The 17902-nt window shown below is 34.4% G+C and overlaps 2 protein-coding genes across 3 annotated transcripts in view; one reads left to right on the forward strand and one right to left on the reverse strand.

The window, feature by feature from the left end:
• Nucleotides 1–2032: 2032 nt before the first annotated feature.
• satb1a (SATB homeobox 1a) lies at nucleotides 2033–10808 on the reverse strand. Of its 2 annotated transcripts, none has more exons than XM_026289962.1 (11): nucleotides 10504–10808; nucleotides 9913–10112; nucleotides 9653–9829; nucleotides 8488–8614; nucleotides 8044–8167; nucleotides 7432–7543; nucleotides 6011–6393; nucleotides 5718–5924; nucleotides 5398–5553; nucleotides 3928–4125; nucleotides 2033–3840 (listed from the first exon to the last, which is right to left on the reverse strand). In XM_026289962.1, exons 2-11 carry the CDS (start codon nucleotides 10085–10087, stop codon nucleotides 3262–3264), a joined length of 2238 nt encoding a protein of 745 aa, XP_026145747.1. In that variant the 5' UTR covers nucleotides 10088–10112; nucleotides 10504–10808; the 3' UTR covers nucleotides 2033–3261. The 2 variants fall into 2 exon arrangements, with proteins under 2 accessions (XP_026145747.1, XP_026145748.1); XM_026289963.1 differs by having other exon boundaries at nucleotides 3262–3840; nucleotides 5730–5924.
• Nucleotides 10809–14899: 4091 nt separating this feature from the next.
• Nucleotides 14900–17902, forward strand: part of LOC113120090 (potassium voltage-gated channel subfamily H member 8-like) — a 44344-nt gene continuing 41341 nt past the window's right edge. The window contains exon 1 of the mRNA XM_026289964.1: nucleotides 14900–15119. Within this exon, the coding sequence (XP_026145749.1) occupies nucleotides 15044–15119 (76 nt within the window). The 5' untranslated portion in view covers nucleotides 14900–15043. The remainder of the gene's footprint in view (nucleotides 15120–17902) is intronic.

Consider the following 17902-nt stretch of genomic DNA (forward strand, 5'->3'; position numbering starts at 1 on the left):
AAGTCAGAACTAACTTATCTAATTTAAGAGCTGTGGGTGGATTGCGGGGAAGGATTTCTTTATACGACCCAAAAGTCACCATATACCACATTTAAAAGTGTATTTCTAAACTCTCAGAATAGCAGATTTTTTTTATTTATTTTTTATTTATTTATTTCGGTTTGGTCATTTACAGATCATTCAATCCAATCATTCAAAACATAAACACAATGACCTGGTGCAGGCAGAAGCTAAAGCTTATTGTGCCTGCCCTTAACTTTAAAATCATAAATGCAACACATTAATGACAACATCTGTTCATAACATTAACATTAACACATTAGTGGACCAGTGTCCACCACACCAAAAGCAAGCCGCTTTAATTAATTTTCATTCTGTTGAATATTTTTCCATTGTTATTCTCTTGTAAATATTTTTAAACTGAAAAATAGACGTGGCTTGTTTTAACTCATTACAGAAACTATTCCATAATTTAACTCCTTTATTTGATAAACAGTGCTCTCTTAATGTAGAATGTACTTGTGGTTGATTAAATATACATAGTCCTCTGAGATTATAATTACTTTCTCGCTGGGTAAATAATATTTGCAAGCATTTAGGAATTTTATTATGTTTAACTTGGTAAATAAACTTTGCCGTGTACAAATCAACTAAGTCATAAAACTTCAAAATTTTTGATTGAAGAAACAGTGAATTACTTGGTGAATTGTAAGGTGCATAATTAATTAATCTGATAACCTTCTTTTGTAATAGGAAAATTAAATTGGTTCTAGTTTTATATGTATTTCCCCATATTTCAATACCATACGTTAGGTATGGTGTGACAAGTGAACTATAAAGTAAATGTAGTGCATTTTTGTTCAAAATACATCGCAACTTATACAAAATTGCAATCGTTTTTGATACTTTCTTTTGAACGTTTAAAATATGCGGTTTTCATGTCATTTTACAATCAATAATTACTCCAAGAAATTTTATATGATTTACTCTTTCTAATTCATTTTCATTAATAGTGATCCTAATCTGATTATTTATCTCTTTATTACTAAATACCATAAATTTGTTTTATCTAAATGCTTCGTTTATGGACAAGTTCCAGACACAAACCAGACACAAGCCTCAATCAGCTCAAACAAGCCTCAACAACTTTTTACTGATTAAGCAGAAATTGAATCAAATGTTATAAAAAAATCTTTGTAAAACAAATGTATCATTTCATTTTATTATCTCGCAATCACAAATTGACAGTCTGTACTTCTAAAAGCACATGGACCACAAAACCAGTGATAAGTATTTTTTTTTCAAATGTTTTTATTTTTTATTTTATTTTTTGATTCATACATAATCTGAAAGCGAATAAATTCACCTATTGTTAGAATAGGACAATATTTGGCCGAGATACAACTATTTGATGATCTGGAATCTGAGGGTGCAAAAAAATAAATACAAAAAAATAAAAATGTTAAATTCAAAATATTGCGAAAATCGCCATTAAATTAAGTTCTTAGCAATGAATATTATATTACTAATCTAATCTAATATTACTAAAAATTAGTTCTGATGTATTTACGGTAGGAAATATACAAAATATATTCATGGAACATGATCTTTACTTAATATCCTAATGATTTTTGACATAAAAAATCGATCGTTTTAACCCATACATTGTTTTGTTGGCTATTGCTACAAATATATCTGTGCAACGTATGACTGGTTTTGTGGTCCAGGGTCACATATTGACAGTACGGTCAATTCTGACACTAACTAGCAAAAAAAATTACTTATAATTAGTCCTGTCATATTATATGTATGTGTACTGTGTCCATTCATTATGTATATATAAATACATTCACATACAGTACATATATATATATAATGTATATAATATTTACATGCATTTACATGTATATTTTTTATATTAATATAATTGATATATATATATAATATAAATATAACTTTTTATTAAATATACAAATGCATGTATTTATATATACATATACAAAATATACACAGTACACACACACATATTATGTAAACAGAAACATTTATTTTGAATGTGATTAATCGCGATTAATCATTTGACAGCACTAGTTATAATCAAGAATGCCTTCACATTTAACAAACATATTAAGCCCATTTTCTAGTTCTCGAATAAAATGGCTTTAAATGTAATGAACAATAACAAACAGTAAAGATTTATTGTAATTCATCAGAGAGAACTATTCACTATATTTCAAAGTGCTGTTTCTATTGTGTTTTGTTCTATTGACAATAATACATAATGTGTTGTTTGCCTCTAACATATAATACATCATGGTCTCTGGCAACACTGTCTGGCTGAAAATGCCATCATTAACACTGACTGACGTTGTCTGCCACCTGCAAAGATTAAATTGAGCAGAAAACGAGAGACAAACAATAAATACTACTACTATAAAACTGCAAATCACATTAATTTAGGGGTGTAAATATTTGCTCTAAAAACAATTTAAATTAGCGATTCATCCTTAAATGATGTGATACATTATGATAATGGTGGCTTAATTAAGTTTTGGATATTATAATCTCTCCATTAAAGTTTCATAGTCAGACATGAGTGTTTTTACACCCCTAATATTAACAAAACACTTTTTTAGATGTTTAATGAATTCTTTCCGTGGCATCCAAAGTATGAGGTTTCAGTAAAACACCTTGTGCATGAAGGCACAACCGTAAATAAATACGCTACATGGAATTGTCAAATCACCCAGTATTCATAGCGGTTTGTTTGGTCATTTAATACACTACTATTCAAAAGTTTGAGGTTGGTATGAGTGTTTTTTTATGTCTGTGAAGTCTCTTATGCTCATTCAGGCTGTATTTATTAAATCAAAAATACAGTAAAAACAGTAATATTGTGAAATATTATTACAATGTAAAATAACTTTTCTATTTTTAAATATTTTGTAATGTAATTAATCCTTCAGATAATTAAAGAAGTCATTCTAGTATGCTGATTTGCTCCTCAAAAAAATAAAATTGTATTATCAATGTTGAAAACATTTATTCTGGTTAATATTTCTGTGGAAACCATGACACATTATTTTTCAGTTATCTAAAATGAATAAAAAGTTCAAAAGAACTGTTTATTTCAAATATAAGTTTTTTTGTCATATTATAAATGTCACTTTTGATTAGTTTAATGCATCCTTGATGAATTTAAGTATTACGTTTATTCAAACAAAATAGCCCCAAACTTTTGAACGGTAGCGTATGCATTTATTAGGAGTTTATGAATTGGCAGTAGGTGGGACTATCACCCCGCTCCTTCTTACACGGAAGCTCCTCCTTACTTGGAAGCTCCTCCTCTTTTTTAATAGTAATGATAAAGCGAGTTTGTGTAGATGCATTTTGCTCCACCACACTGTCTTGTTTCCCTATCATCATGTTTGTGTTTGTCTCCTCATCATTTTCCATCCTATCCATGCATTCCTCCTCTGCCTCCATGTAATCGACTTCCCCTTCCTCAATCTCTCTTTCTCCTCTGTTGTCCTGCTCTTCCTGTCTAAGCCAGTTGTGACCATTGAAAAAGCTGAGAACAGCCTCTTTGGCTACTCCTAGTTGAGCAGATAGGGTATGAATGGCCTCTTGATCTGGATGTAGTCCCACTTCCTGAATGAAACTCTGCAGGATTGCATGGGCTTCTGGTGGTAAAGACCTGCCTCCAATATTTGGGCCCATGTGAGTGGCTTTGAGACATCCAGTGATGAGATGCTGCTGGAGGAAGTGTTGATGATGCGGAGTTGGGATTTTATGCAGTTGTTGGTGCTGCTTCAGAGGCACCATGTGCTGTGGCATGACCTTTAAAAAAATAAAAATAAATAATATTAGCTATATGTTAGGGCCCATATTAGCAAAATATATGTAAACGTTTGTGTGAGCACTCACTTGTAGTTGTTCTGTCAGTGGTCTTGTGTGTTTTTCTGAGTAGAATGTCTGCCCTGTATTGCTCTCTTGGTCATATATAACATCTCGCTCTGATTGGCTGAGATTTAGGAACTGGCGAATCAGAGACAGATTTTCCCACAGTGTACGATTCTGAGGCGATGGCTCCTCCTTCCAGCGCAGGAGCTCACACAGCCAGCCCTGAAACACAAACACAAAAGCAGCAGGCTTCAAACATCTGAGAGGATGTTGTAAAATTGTTTTAAAATCTAATTTAAACCTAGACGTTAATGTAATGGTTTAGGATTTTTTGGACCATTTGAAAATGTTATAATGTAAAATGAATAAGAAATATTTTATTTATGCTTTCCATGACATAAATATTTAAATATATATAATAAATATTTATGTGTAGGAGATAAATATTTAATTTTCAAGAGATATTTTAAATTCTGCAGTATTTCTAGGTCACCAGTCAAATAAGCAAAATAACTACCGTTAACCATGTGAATTCTTTTGTTCAAAATGTACGATTTTCTAATTCTTTTGCTGATAATTTAATTTGTAATGGAAAATTTATTTTTCTGTTTAAAAATGTAAGAAAAAAACTTTGTTTATTTATAAATTGTTATGCTGGTAATCTAATTTTCAATGGATAAAATGCCATATAGATAAATAAATTAATTAATTCATTGAAAAAGCCACAGTTCCACTAGAGTTTTAGAAATTTTGACCCTACATATTATCTCATGAAAGTGGGAGTGGATTAATATTAATACTAATCACACTACAGTACTTATTCCTAATAATATAACAGTCAGTGCATTCAAGGTATATAAATTGGATATAAATTTATTGTATTTGAATATGCATTAAATGTGTATACATCGAATTAAAAATACATTTCTTTAAACCGAAATCTAATGTTATTAAAATAAGTTTTTTATGCTACACCAATGTGAAATATTATTACACTTTGAAATAACTGATTTCTATTTTAATATTTTAGAGTTTTTAGATGAGTGGCTACCAAATATTAAAATAGAATAATAATATTTCACAAATATAACTGTTTTTGCAGTATTTTTGATCAAAGAAAAGCAGCCTTGGTGTAGCATAAAAGACTTCTTTCAATAACATTTAATTTCAGTTTAAAGAAATTTAGACTTCTGGTCTACTGTAAATATCTTCTCAGAAAACTGGGAGTGGATTAATACAAATTATTTTCATGAACACTATATTACATTATATGAATTGTAGGTACAGTATATACTGCACATTTCCCTGCATTCAAATAAATATTTATTATGTTTAAATATGTATGTAATGTATATACCTCAAATATAATGAAAGCTGCTTTGGATCAAATGCCTAAATGTATTGGCTTGTAAGGTGGATCTCTTTCCCCTTTTTTAGTAGCAATCTGTACTAAAGTATTCCTTCTGTACATATGCACACACACATGTACAGTACCTGACTCTTGGCTGCAGACACTTTTGCAAACAAGGCCTGAGACACTTTTGCTCGTCTCATTTCTTGCTGTATTTCATCATAGATGCCGTAGTTAATTCCAGAATCATCGCATTCCACTTTGACTACAATGTCCTTGGAAACAGGTGAAAGTTTTGCCTGTATTGAGAGAGATATTTGTCATGATAACACTTAATTAACAAATGGCATTTTAGTATTAACATTATTACTATGGTTAACTATGAGTTTACTTGTCTAAAATAAGATGCGCTATCCATAGAGATTATAGCACATGCTGATTAGCATCTCAGGTTCATAAATACATTTGAGTAAACCTGAATGGGCAGAGGTGAGCTTGTATTGGGGTTGTAGGTAGAGTTGAGGTTACGCTCTCTTTCCTCCAGATAAATGGAGTCTCTCTGGCTCTGTGGCAGTTGCAGGAAGCTCTGCATGGCCCTGAGGTTTACTAAAAGAGACTGAGATGCACACCGTGGGTCTTCTTCCTTGCGCAAGATCTCCGATAGCAGGCCCTGTTTCAAGTAATATCACAGACAGCACATTAATAGGTATCCAGATACATGATATTTGAGATATATGTACATTTCTATCATGTTACCTGAGTCCTGTTAATGGCCACTCGTGCAAACACGGCTTGGGAAACCCCCGCCCTCTTTAGTTCATCACGCACCCAATGGTAAATTTCAGGTGACACGTCGGTGACAGGTGAGGGGCATTGAGCTACTGTGGGTGGGGACACATTGCATTTGGGAGGAGTCTTTAGTGGTGCAGGATGAGGCCCGTGTGGGTGCGTGTGAGCGTGTGTGAGGAGCTGAGACATGGCATGCTGCTGTGAGAGGAGCTGAGCCATCACCAGACCAGGCATTCCAGCCTGCATCTGGACAACGCCATGTGACTCCGCCCCACTGCCTTCCATTGGCTGCTGGTACATGGTGGGCTGGCTGGAGGATGATGGTTGGTTGCAATGTCTGCTCATGTCACCTGAAATGACATAAAAAACCTTTAGTAGCTCGACATTCATGTGAAATCACTGGAGTCTATTTAAAATTTACAGCATATCATATATACAGTTGTTTTACTTGACTACAGTTTTAGTATTTAAAATCTACATTTACCTACACTACCATTCAAAGATTTGGGGTCAGTAAGATTTTTGTCATTTAAAATAAATGTTTTCTATTTATCAAAGGATCATGCAAAAATGCAGCTACAGTTTTCATGAAAATGTTAAGCAGCACAACTGTTTTCAACAATACTAATAAGAAGAAAATGTTATTGTGCACCAAATCAGCATATTAGAATGATTTCTGAATGAGCAGGTTATATTGAAAACTGCTGAATATTCAGCATTACCATCACAAGGATAAATAAATTTTTAAATAAAAGACTGCAAACTTTGATTGTAGCGTAGTCTATTGCTTTTTATTAATAAAGGTTAGTAAGTGAAGTGAGGTAACATAGAGCCAAGTATGGTGACCCATACTCCGAATTGGTACTCTGCATTTAACCCATCCAAAGTGCACACACACACTGTGAACACACACCCTGAGCAGTGATGTATCATGAACTAACAATAAACAATTTGAAAGCATAATCTATAATTTATTAATGTACTTATATACTAATATTTCAAATTCATGTTTGTCCATATTTAAATTTACAATTAAATTTATGCATTTAGTAGACGCTTTTATCTAAAGCGACTTACAGTGCATTCAGGCTATCAATTTTTACCTATCATGTGTTCCTGGAGAATCGAACCCCCAACCTTGCACTTGATAAGCAATGCTCTACCAATAGAGCTACAGGAACACTAATAATAACCAAAATACATTTATTGTTAATGTTTAATGTTAAAAATGTATATTTAGAAATTTTTAAATATCAAATTCTTTGTTGTTAATGGATTAAGCTTTAATTTAAAGTGTTACCAGAAACACAAGATGACTACTAACGAAAGCTATAAATGTGTGAATATAAGAGCTATTCTTGGAGAACATACAGTAGGTTGCTACTCACCCATCATAGACTTTGCCCTCTTGTAGTGTTTGTACCACTGGCCAAACTCTTGACATCTCGCAGCAGAGATGCTGGCATAGTAAGTGCCGTTCACGACTGATGAAATCATGCTCTTTAAAAAACAACAACAACAACAAAAAAACATACAAGTTAATGTATGTTTGTGTGTAGGCAAAAATGTGATTTTGCCTCTCATTTCCTTGTTATGTGACCTTAACAGGAATTCAGTAATTAAAAGACAGAGCATACTAAACTAAGTCTTGAGGTATGCCTTGGAACTGACTAAATGTGTCCAGAAAGGATGTGCTAAAGGTTTTTGTCTCCTTGCTAAATAGATTTAATAACTAGTTCTCAACCTAGGGATGGATCTTAATAGTAGGGTGTATTCTTCAATGAGAGCACTTCTATGATCATAGTTCTGCTCTTTAACCATAGGATATAAGACAATTAACCCTATTTTATTCTATAGCTACATGCAATTAAGCTATGGTTGATGACAAGTATGTTTAAGTTAGTATAAGGTTATATGGAATATAGTGCCTGGCAAAAATAGTGCATTTACAGTGTTTACTTCCGTATAAAGGTTTTTTTTTTTTTTTTCTGTGAACGTACCTGAGATAATGGACACTCTTTAGCCAGAGTGCTCTGATTCATCTCTTTCAGCAGCTCCTTCAGGGCATTTCTGACGGTAGAATGAGTCCATTGCTCAGCAGGCAAGTCCTCTAATTTAGAAACACTGAGAGAGTGAGAGAATGTGCGTGAGTCAGTGAGAAAAACTGTGTACTGCAATAATTAATTACACTGTAGGACATTAATCACAAATAATTATTATTTCACAAATAGCTATATTATTAAGTGTTTATCCTCAAAACTTCAATAACTTTAATAACTTTTAATAATTTTGAAATGAGTTTTAGTACTAAATTACCTGTGAAAAATTATCCTTAATCATGAATCAGAACAGTTTTAATTTTCAGAGTGTAGTTCATCATTCTGATAAGCCTGTTTGCTGAAACCCAGAGACAGATGTGATACAAGTGTGTGTGCCAGTTGTACCTGTGTAGCTTTATTCTTAAGGTGATGACATGGTAAAGATCTTGAAGCATGTCTCCTACTGTCGCGTCAGAGGTGTCTGTCACAGTGGACAGGGACACAGGGTTCCAATGGCCAACCTGAACCTGACCTAATGCAGAAATTATTTTTTATTACAATGACTACTATATATGATCCTTACATAGTTCCTGCCACCGTAACTCTGTTTTTTTTTTTGTTTTGTTTTTTACTTTGCTACTTATTTTTCTCTTATGGCAACCTTAGTAATTTTCTAATCTTGAGCAAGTTTAGGTGTCTTGTATCTTATATTTTTCACTTATTAATTGTTGATTCATATAGGCAAATGATGTACCATATTTATAACCATTTATATTAAAATGAAAAAAAAAAATTAAACATTCCATATATGAGGGATGTCACGTAAAAAAAAAACACATTAAATACAGTTTAACTTAAAGATTCGACTATTCAAACATTTTTGCAGTGTTTTTTTTTTTTTTAATTGTCTAAACTTTTCAACGTTTAAATACAAATTTAAAATTTAAAATGAATCAAAGTACAGTTCAATTTGATATCAATTAGGTATGATTACTGAAAATAGTTTGTTTTATATGTGTGCTGCAGTTCAAAGGTTTGGAGCCAGTATGCTAGTTTTTTATTTTTTCAGAAAATATGTGCTAAATTGATCTAAAATGTAATGTTAAAAAGATTTCTACTTTTCAAATGCTGTTTTTAAATATTTTATCCAACAGAGAATACTGGAAACATTTTCAGTTTCCACAATAATATTAAGTAGCAACTGTTTTCAACATTGATGATACTCAGAAATGTTTCCTGAGCACCAAATCAGCATATTAAAATGCATCTTTTCCATCACAGGAGAACATTACATTTAAAATATATAAAAATAGAAAATGGTTATTTCAAAGTATATTAATATTTATATTTATTACATAGTATTAATATATTTTAAATATATTTTAATCAGTTGCCTTGGTGAGCATATGGGACTTCCAATGTTTACAGTAAGTGAGATGCATACCGAAAGATAAGATGCAGGCTATGATGGTGCAGACTGGAACTAAAAGAAACAGCCCCATCCCCATCTTTCAGGCTTACATATTAAATTTGAATTGAGTGTGAATTATTCATTAGTGTGTGTGTGTACCTGTAGCCAGAGCCGCCGCGGTGTGTGTGTATCCCAGCTCTTGCAGTGCAGCCTCTGTAATCTGGCTGAACAGCAGGTCTTTCTTCAACAGCACAAATTCTGCATGCTCCGATCTCTTCCTCTCTGAGGGTGGGACATCACTCTGCTCCACCATACAGAACACAGGGATCAGACTCCCTGTAGAAAGGAGAACACGTTCACTCAGACATCTTATGAACAGACACGGTCTTCTATCCGTGTTTATGCCCATCAGTGTATACCTTTCCTCCTGTTTGCATGTAATGATGTTTGTTTGGAGGTCAGGCTCACAGGAGTGATTCCAGGTACAGGCAGATCTCTTGAATTCTCCATACGGGCCATTTTACAGGGAGGATAAGAGGATTCACACATGACGGGCCCCTGGGTGCCACTAGTAGTTGCCAAATGGTCCATCATCGTTTTTAATCTCAGCTCTCACAAACTACCGAAAATGATAACATGAGGAAAGGAGAAAATATATATAGAGAGAGAATTGTAGTATTGCTCAATTGTTTAGTTTTTTTCTTCTTTTCTGTTATGATGGTTTATAATGTTCAGGCTGGGTGTTGTTTTATTTTTTATTTTTTTTTACTGGTTCTAGACTTTTTTTTCTGGTCTGACTCGGAGACCAACTTGTTTCCCAGCTAAAGACCAGCTTAATCAGGCTGGGAGACCATGTCAATCCACCTACGACCAGCAAAGCATCTTAGGCTGGCTTAAGATGTTATTTGTTCAGCAGTAAAGAGCCGCTACAGGTGCTGTATATATGCTCAGTCTACGACATATCATCATTTCGTCTCCTTTTTATGCCATATTTATTTTCCGTCACTTACTTTATTGACTGCAGTGCTGTTTCCCGGTGGTTACAATCCTGCAGACGGGGATCCGAACATGCCGACAGAGCTAGCGCGCGTCCCAGGATCGCTCACTAACAAAAACACTGGCTCCAGAATCAGCGCGCGGGTCCGATGACGAGCGACTCGAGAGAGGGTTTTATTTCATAAAGAAAGGTCTTTGTTCTTAGCAAACGGGGAAAAAACAGACGCATTTAAATCAATAAAATAAGGCTAATATTGAGGAAAAACGGCTCGTATAATATAATGCTCGAACACAGATCCGTAATTAAATCTATAGGCGGTCCCACAAAGCATCATCAATGTGATGTCACCAAGAGCAGACCAATCAGTTTCCAGCAGAAGTGCCTCCTGTCAGAATGCATGACTGTTTTAGTATGGCAAGCTATTTTAACGTTTAATAATTGGTTTCTTGAGCTTTTTTGATGTTTCACTAGTAAAAACTCTTAATTTCAAATATCTAATGTACAACTACTTATATTTTTTGATTGGCTTACATTGAGTGCTGTGAAAACACACATGAAATGTTTTGTCCTTGGCCATATTGATACTAGAAGAATTTAGAGAGAATTGATAAGTAAATACTATATTTAACTAATAACAATGGCCATATAAGTTTATTAAAGGTTTACATAAGACATTCCTTTTTAAAGGTCCCATTCTTTGTGATCCCATGTTTTAAATTTTAGTTAGTGTGTTATGTTGTTGTTAGAGTATAAATAATTTCTGTAAAATTATAAATATCAAAGTTCAATGCCAAGCGAGATATTTTATTTAGCAGAATTCGCCTACAATGAACAACCCATTTGGACTACATCCTTCTAGTTCCTGCAGTAATGACGTCACTAAAACAGTTTTTTTGACTGACCTTCGCCCACATAAATACACAAAAAAGGGGCGTGGTCTTGTTGCACTCCAACGGAGAAGAGGAATAGCTGCATTTGTGTTTGTTGCCATGTCGTTGAAACGCTGTTATTTTCATCTCGGAGTCCAATCATCTTTGTTTGGGCTTCCCAGGGATGCTGTACTTAGAGATCAATGGTTACAATTTATGTTTAACTCAGTTCCAGAAAATTATAATCCACATGTAAAACTATGTGCAGCACATTTTGCTGAGGACAGCGAGCTTCCTCAATCTTAATCAGTTTAATGCCGGATTCGCACAGAGATTATTCTTGAAAGATGGAGCAGTTCCCTCTTTGTCTGGAGAAGGCGTTGTTTATGGACCACAACCGGTAAGTGTATTTTATTATTTAAGTTGGTGCGTTTAACAGTTTCTGTAACTTATTACACAAAGGGCAACGCTGTTTAGCTTGGTTAACTAGATGTTAGGGCTGTGCAAAATGCGACTTTCATGCGCATCTCGTCAGTAAAAGCATTCTGTGATTAGAAGTACATCTCCAGCACGTGCATTCAGATCAGCATTGCCATGTTTTCTAAACAAATCTTGACCGCTTGCTTCTCAACTCTAGCCCAATCGCGTTTCCAGGAGGGTAAAGTGCGCTCAGTAACCGCTGACACAATCAGAACTCGTTACCTATTTCTGAAGGAGGGACTTTATAGAACAAGGAAGTCATCAGCCCGTTTTTATAACAGTGAAAACAGCGGTATACAGATAGGTGAATTGTGTGAAAAATACTGTTCTTTTACACGCAAAACATGAACACATGTTATATTGCACACTGTAAACACAATCAAAGCTTCAAAAAAGCACGAAAAACAGGACCTTTAATGATGCTCTGCTAATTCACATTTGGTTGAAATTTTAGACATTTTAGTTTTTGGTTTTGGAAGTTTTCCTCGCAGATGAAATGGAAATGTATGTTTTGAATTTAACATTTATTTAACCAAGTGCTGTTAGTTTAAAATATGTTGCCTTAAACAGTTCAAAAGATCCATAATATTGTTTTAAATAAATTAATACCTTTTATTTTGAAAGAGTGGATAAAATTTAGTAAAAAAAAAGGGACAATTCAGCTTTACCATCACAAGAACAAATTGCCTTTTAAAATATAATAAAATATAAAACATTATTTAAATGTGTAATTATTTCACAATATTACTTTTTACTGTGTTTTTTTATTATTAAATAAATGCAAATAATTATTATTAAGTATATGCAACCTCGGTGAGCATAAGTGTCTTCTTTCAAAAAAAGTGTCTTCTTTTCTTGGGATGTTCTTAACATTTCTCTATAATCTTTCATAGTTTAAAAAAAATTAATAGAGGATTGCCAATGTGTATACATGCTGTGTATACACAGCATGTATGGGAGGCAATACAGTTATTGTTTCAGTTGAAAAAAAAACCCTTAATCAGCCTCATCAAGTGATCTCTGTGATTAATGCTTGTTTGCACCTGTACACATGCATGACAGTCACTGTATGTTGCAATCATTATTTTCTGTAAGATTAATCATAATGAACGGAGCTTCATTTGTGTCTTTATTTGCATGAGCTTGCATATTTATTTACAACCAAATGAAACGCATTCAGTTCATATGATTATAATACAAAACATTATTCTCATCGTATAGAAGCATTCTGCAGCAGAATGATTACAGTTTTCACTGCTGTGATAAGAATACATTAGTACACAAGAAACAGAGACAGACACATGATTGGATTATATTATTTATGTCAATTTGTCAAGCCAGCTCTCCAGTGACTAATCACACCTCAACGATTACCCCACAGCAACAACAGCAGTAATGATGAGAATATTACCATAATAATATAAGAAAATTGTTAATTGATGCTCTGTTATGTAATATTACTGTACTACAAATTACTACTTATTTTGAATCATGTTTTCAACACTGCCGCAGCACTTTATGGCAATTTGTATTGTGACTGTAGAAGGTAAAAGTGTGGTATTGTGATAGTATAAACAGTAGAGGGCGGCATAGCCTTCTGAGTGCAGTGTGTTTTACAAAAAAAAAATATATATATATATATATATATATGTCGTTGTCTTTAGTACTTTGACTAGTGCCAAGAATGCGGATATTATCTAATTTCTCTTTGGTCTACTTTTTGTCCTGCTGTTTTGATTTTAATACTATTCTATTAACAGTAATCCACCATTTAATATTATCCAAGTATAATTAAAATGGGCTCATAAATGCATATTTGGATACAGGATGTGTCAGATATTCAGTTTTAGGGGGCTTCCAGGACCTGCTTAGACTTTAAATGCTTTTTCTGTATGCAACCAGTTGAGACCAGCTGTGTTAACATGAGGTGAAACGGACTCACTACATGGTGCTCAACACTGACTGAACTAGGCCGTACTGTGAGAATGATTAATTACCTTTATGATAACAATGCACAAAAGTGGGTAAGTTACATTCTAACTTTAAACTTATAAAGCCTACTGTACCATATTTGATATGCCTATTTCTAAGGTCTAGTTAGTAATTAGTGAACCTGGACCACCAAACCAGTCATAAATAGCAGAGGTATATTTGTAGCAATAGCCAACAATACATTGTATGGGTCAAAATTATAGATTTTTCTTTTATGCCAAAAATCATTAGGATATTAAGTAAAGATCATGTTCCATGAAGATATTTTGTACATTTCCTACCGTACATATATCAAAACTTATTTTTTGATTAGTAATATGTATTGCTAAGGACATCATTTGGACAACTTTAAAGGCGATTTTCTCAACATTTAGATTTTTTTGCACCCTCAGATTCCAGATGTTCAAATAGTTTTATTTCGGAATAATATTGCCCTAACAAACAACACATCAATGGAAAACTGATGTATAAATATCAATTAAAAAAATGTAAACTTATGTTGGTTTTGTGGATCAGGGTCACATATAATGAACATGTATGGGCTGAAGCAGCAAAAACAAAATCTATGTATGAATAATAATGTTAGAAATTTGATTATCCAATATGATTCATCATGCTTTTGAGGAATGTTTATTGTTTATATGTTGATTCATCTCTCAATTATCACTGTATTGCGTTGCATTGCATTATAGGTGTGTTTTGCCTCCACAGCTTTGAACATAAAACTAAGCAGTTCAATAATATCTGACAATGGGAGATAAAGTGTCACAACTGATATATATATATATATATATATATATATATATATATATATATATATATATATATATATATATATATGCACATACTGTTTGCTGAATTTGTAACTTTTTTTTTCATTTCTTTGTTCTCTTACAAAATAATATGCAATGCATATTATATTCCTGAAGAGCCTAAAGTATTGTTATTTTTAGGTTTACCTCCAAACTAGCGCGCCACTTGTATTGACTGCTCGCGCGCCATTTACCTGACGCGCACCTGCGGGCGTCACTCCCAGTGACACGGGCGCGCGCATCCCCATCCAGACTGCTCACGCGCTGGTAAGGGAACGGGATCCTCCGTGCCTCAGTCCGCTGAAAGCTCAGTTTCACCGGAGTGCTTCAAACTGTCTCTACCTTTGTCTCTGACAACGACGCGTCACTTTGATGGGGAACTCGATATCAGGGCGGGAAAATGCCTGTTATGAAGGGATTGCTCGCGCCACAGAACACATTTTTGGATACTATAGCGACGCGTTTTGACGGCACACGTGAGTTACCGCGATGGAATTTTACCCTATTTGTGTACAACAACTAGTTTGGTGTTTCTAATGAGACTATTTTTCCTTAAGCAGGACAGAAATGTATTTGTTTGTTCCTTTGAGTATACGAATGTTTGTCACAGCTGTGAAATTGACAGTATGTTTACTAAGCACATTAAAAACATGATTCATTAAATAATATTAGGGTTAGAAATGAGCATGTAATAGTGAAATTAGCTTCTCAAATGTGAATAATACAAAATGAGTAAGTGCAAATAAATCATGAAAAAACTCGAGATAAATAGAAATAAAAACACCATGCTTATAACTAGTACTAGCTAAATAACACTTATATAGTACTAGAATATTCTCAAATATTCTCTGTTTGTTTTATGTTTACATGGTTTTAAAAAGTTCAGTGTTGTATGCATAATTTCGTATTTTATTTTTCAGTTTTCTGTGAAAAATCTTCTGTTTATGGTGTGCAAACTATATGCTATAGTAGAGGAACAAACTCATCCTGGAACCTTTATATATATATATATGTATTTCTGAATTTGGTTAATGTAGTTTTGCATCGGAAGTAAAATATTGCTTTCAAACTGGGCATCTGCTCACTCAGCACCATGGACAGCGCACAAGGGCAGCCCCTCAGTTACAGTATTGTTCAAAATAATAGCAGTACAATGTGACTAACCAGAATAATCAAGGTTTTTAGTATATTTTTTATTGCTACGTGGCAAACAAGTTACCAGTAGGTTCAGTAGATTGTCAGAAAACAAACAAGACCCAGCATTCATGATATGCACGCTCTTAAGGCTGTGCAATTGGGCAATTAGTTGAAAGGGGTGTGTTCAAAAAAATAGCAGTGTCTACCTTTGACTGTACAAACTCAAAACTATTTTGTACAAACATTTTTTTTTTTTCTGGGATTTAGCAATCCTGTGAATCACTAAACTAATATTTAGTTGTATGACCACAGTTTTTTAAAACTGCTTGACATCTGTGTGGCATGGAGTCAACCAACTTGTGGCACCTCTCAGCTGTTATTCCACTCCATGATTCTTTAACAACATTCCACAATTCATTCACATTTCTTGGTTTTGCTTCAGAAACAGCATTTTTGATATCACCCCACAAGTTCTCAATTGGATTAAGGTCTGGAGATTGGGCTGGCCACTCCATAACATTAATTTTGTTGGTTTGGAACCAAGACTTTGCCCGTTTACTAGTGTGTTTTGGGTCATTGTCTTGTTGAAACAACCATTTCAAGGGGCATGTCCTCTTCAGCATAGGGCAACATGACCTCTTCAAGTATTTTAACATATGCAAACTGATCCATGATCCCTGGTATGCGATAAATAGGCCCAACACCATAGTAGGAGAAACATGCCCATATCATGATGCTTGCACCTCCATGCTTCACTGTCTTCACTGTGTACTGTGGCTTGAATTCAGAGTTTGGGGGTCGTCTCACAAACTGCCTGTGGCCCTTGGACCCAAAAAGAACAATTTTACTCTCATCAGTCCACAAAATGTTCCTCCATTTCTCTTTAGGCCAGTTGATGTGTTCTTTGGCAAATTGTAACCTCTTCTGCACATGCCTTTTTTTTAACAGAGGGACTTTGCGGGGGATTCTTGAAAATAGATTAGCTTCACACAGACGTCTTCTAACTGTCACAGTACTTACAGGTAACTCCAGACTGTCTTTGATCATCCTGGAGGTGATCATTGGCTGAGCCTTTGCCATTCTGGTTATTCTTCTATCCATTTTGATGGTTGTCTTCCGTTTTCTTCCACGTCTCTCTGGTTTTGCTCTCCATTTTAAGGCATTGGAGATCATTTTAGCTGAACAGCCTATCATTTTTTGCACCTCTTTATAGGTTTTCCCCTCTCTAATCAACTTTTTAATCAAAGTACGCTGTTCTTCTGACCAATGTCTTGAACGACCCATTTTCCTCAGCTTTCAAATGCATGTTCAACAAGTGTTGGCTTCATCCTTAAATAGGGGCCACCTGATTCACACCTGTTTCTTCACAAAATTGATGACCTCAGTGATTGAATGCCACACTGCTATTTTTTTGAACACACCCCTTTCAACTAATTCAACTAATTGCCCAATTGCACAGCCTTAAGAGCGTGCATATCATGAATGCTGGGTCTCATTTGTTTTCTGAGAATCTACTGAACCTACTGGTAACTTGTTTGCCACGTAGCAATAAAAAAATATACGAAAAACCTTGATTATTCTGGTTAGTCACATTGTACTGCTATTATTTTGAACAATACTGTATATCTGTCAGAGCACTTAGGCTGCCTTGATGTTTAGATCAGTGGTTCTCAGTCTCACAGAGCTGCACATTTTGGTCTTCCCCATTTCAGGTCTTGGAGGTGCCCTACTAACAATCTGATGAATTGAATCAGGTTTGTTAGATTAGGGAGACCTCCAAAAATGTGCTAAATGTCCTAATGTTTATTTTTCATATAGAGCTCAAGCAGGGTTGGTAGAGATAACAGTAACAATCAGAGGGCTGTTTAATTAAAGTTCAGACCAATAGCCCAGATCATGCAAGAAAAAAGATGTGCTTAACGTTCAGATGAAATCCCTTGCGTGGCCCCAGGTAACAACCAGCATCGATCAAATATAATTGGTCGACCACAAAACAGTCAGGGCGGTTTTTCATCTCAAGGCGTACTGTGCGGTTGTAAAAATGAGTCTGTCTGGATTTCTTTTGTGCGATAAAAGTTTGCTGATTTCACTGAGCAAAGTCTGTCAGCTTGTATCGCTTTGT

Source organism: Carassius auratus, chromosome 19, assembly GCF_003368295.1.
Source record: "Carassius auratus strain Wakin chromosome 19, ASM336829v1, whole genome shotgun sequence".
Classification (NCBI taxonomy): domain Eukaryota; kingdom Metazoa; phylum Chordata; class Actinopteri; order Cypriniformes; family Cyprinidae; genus Carassius; species Carassius auratus.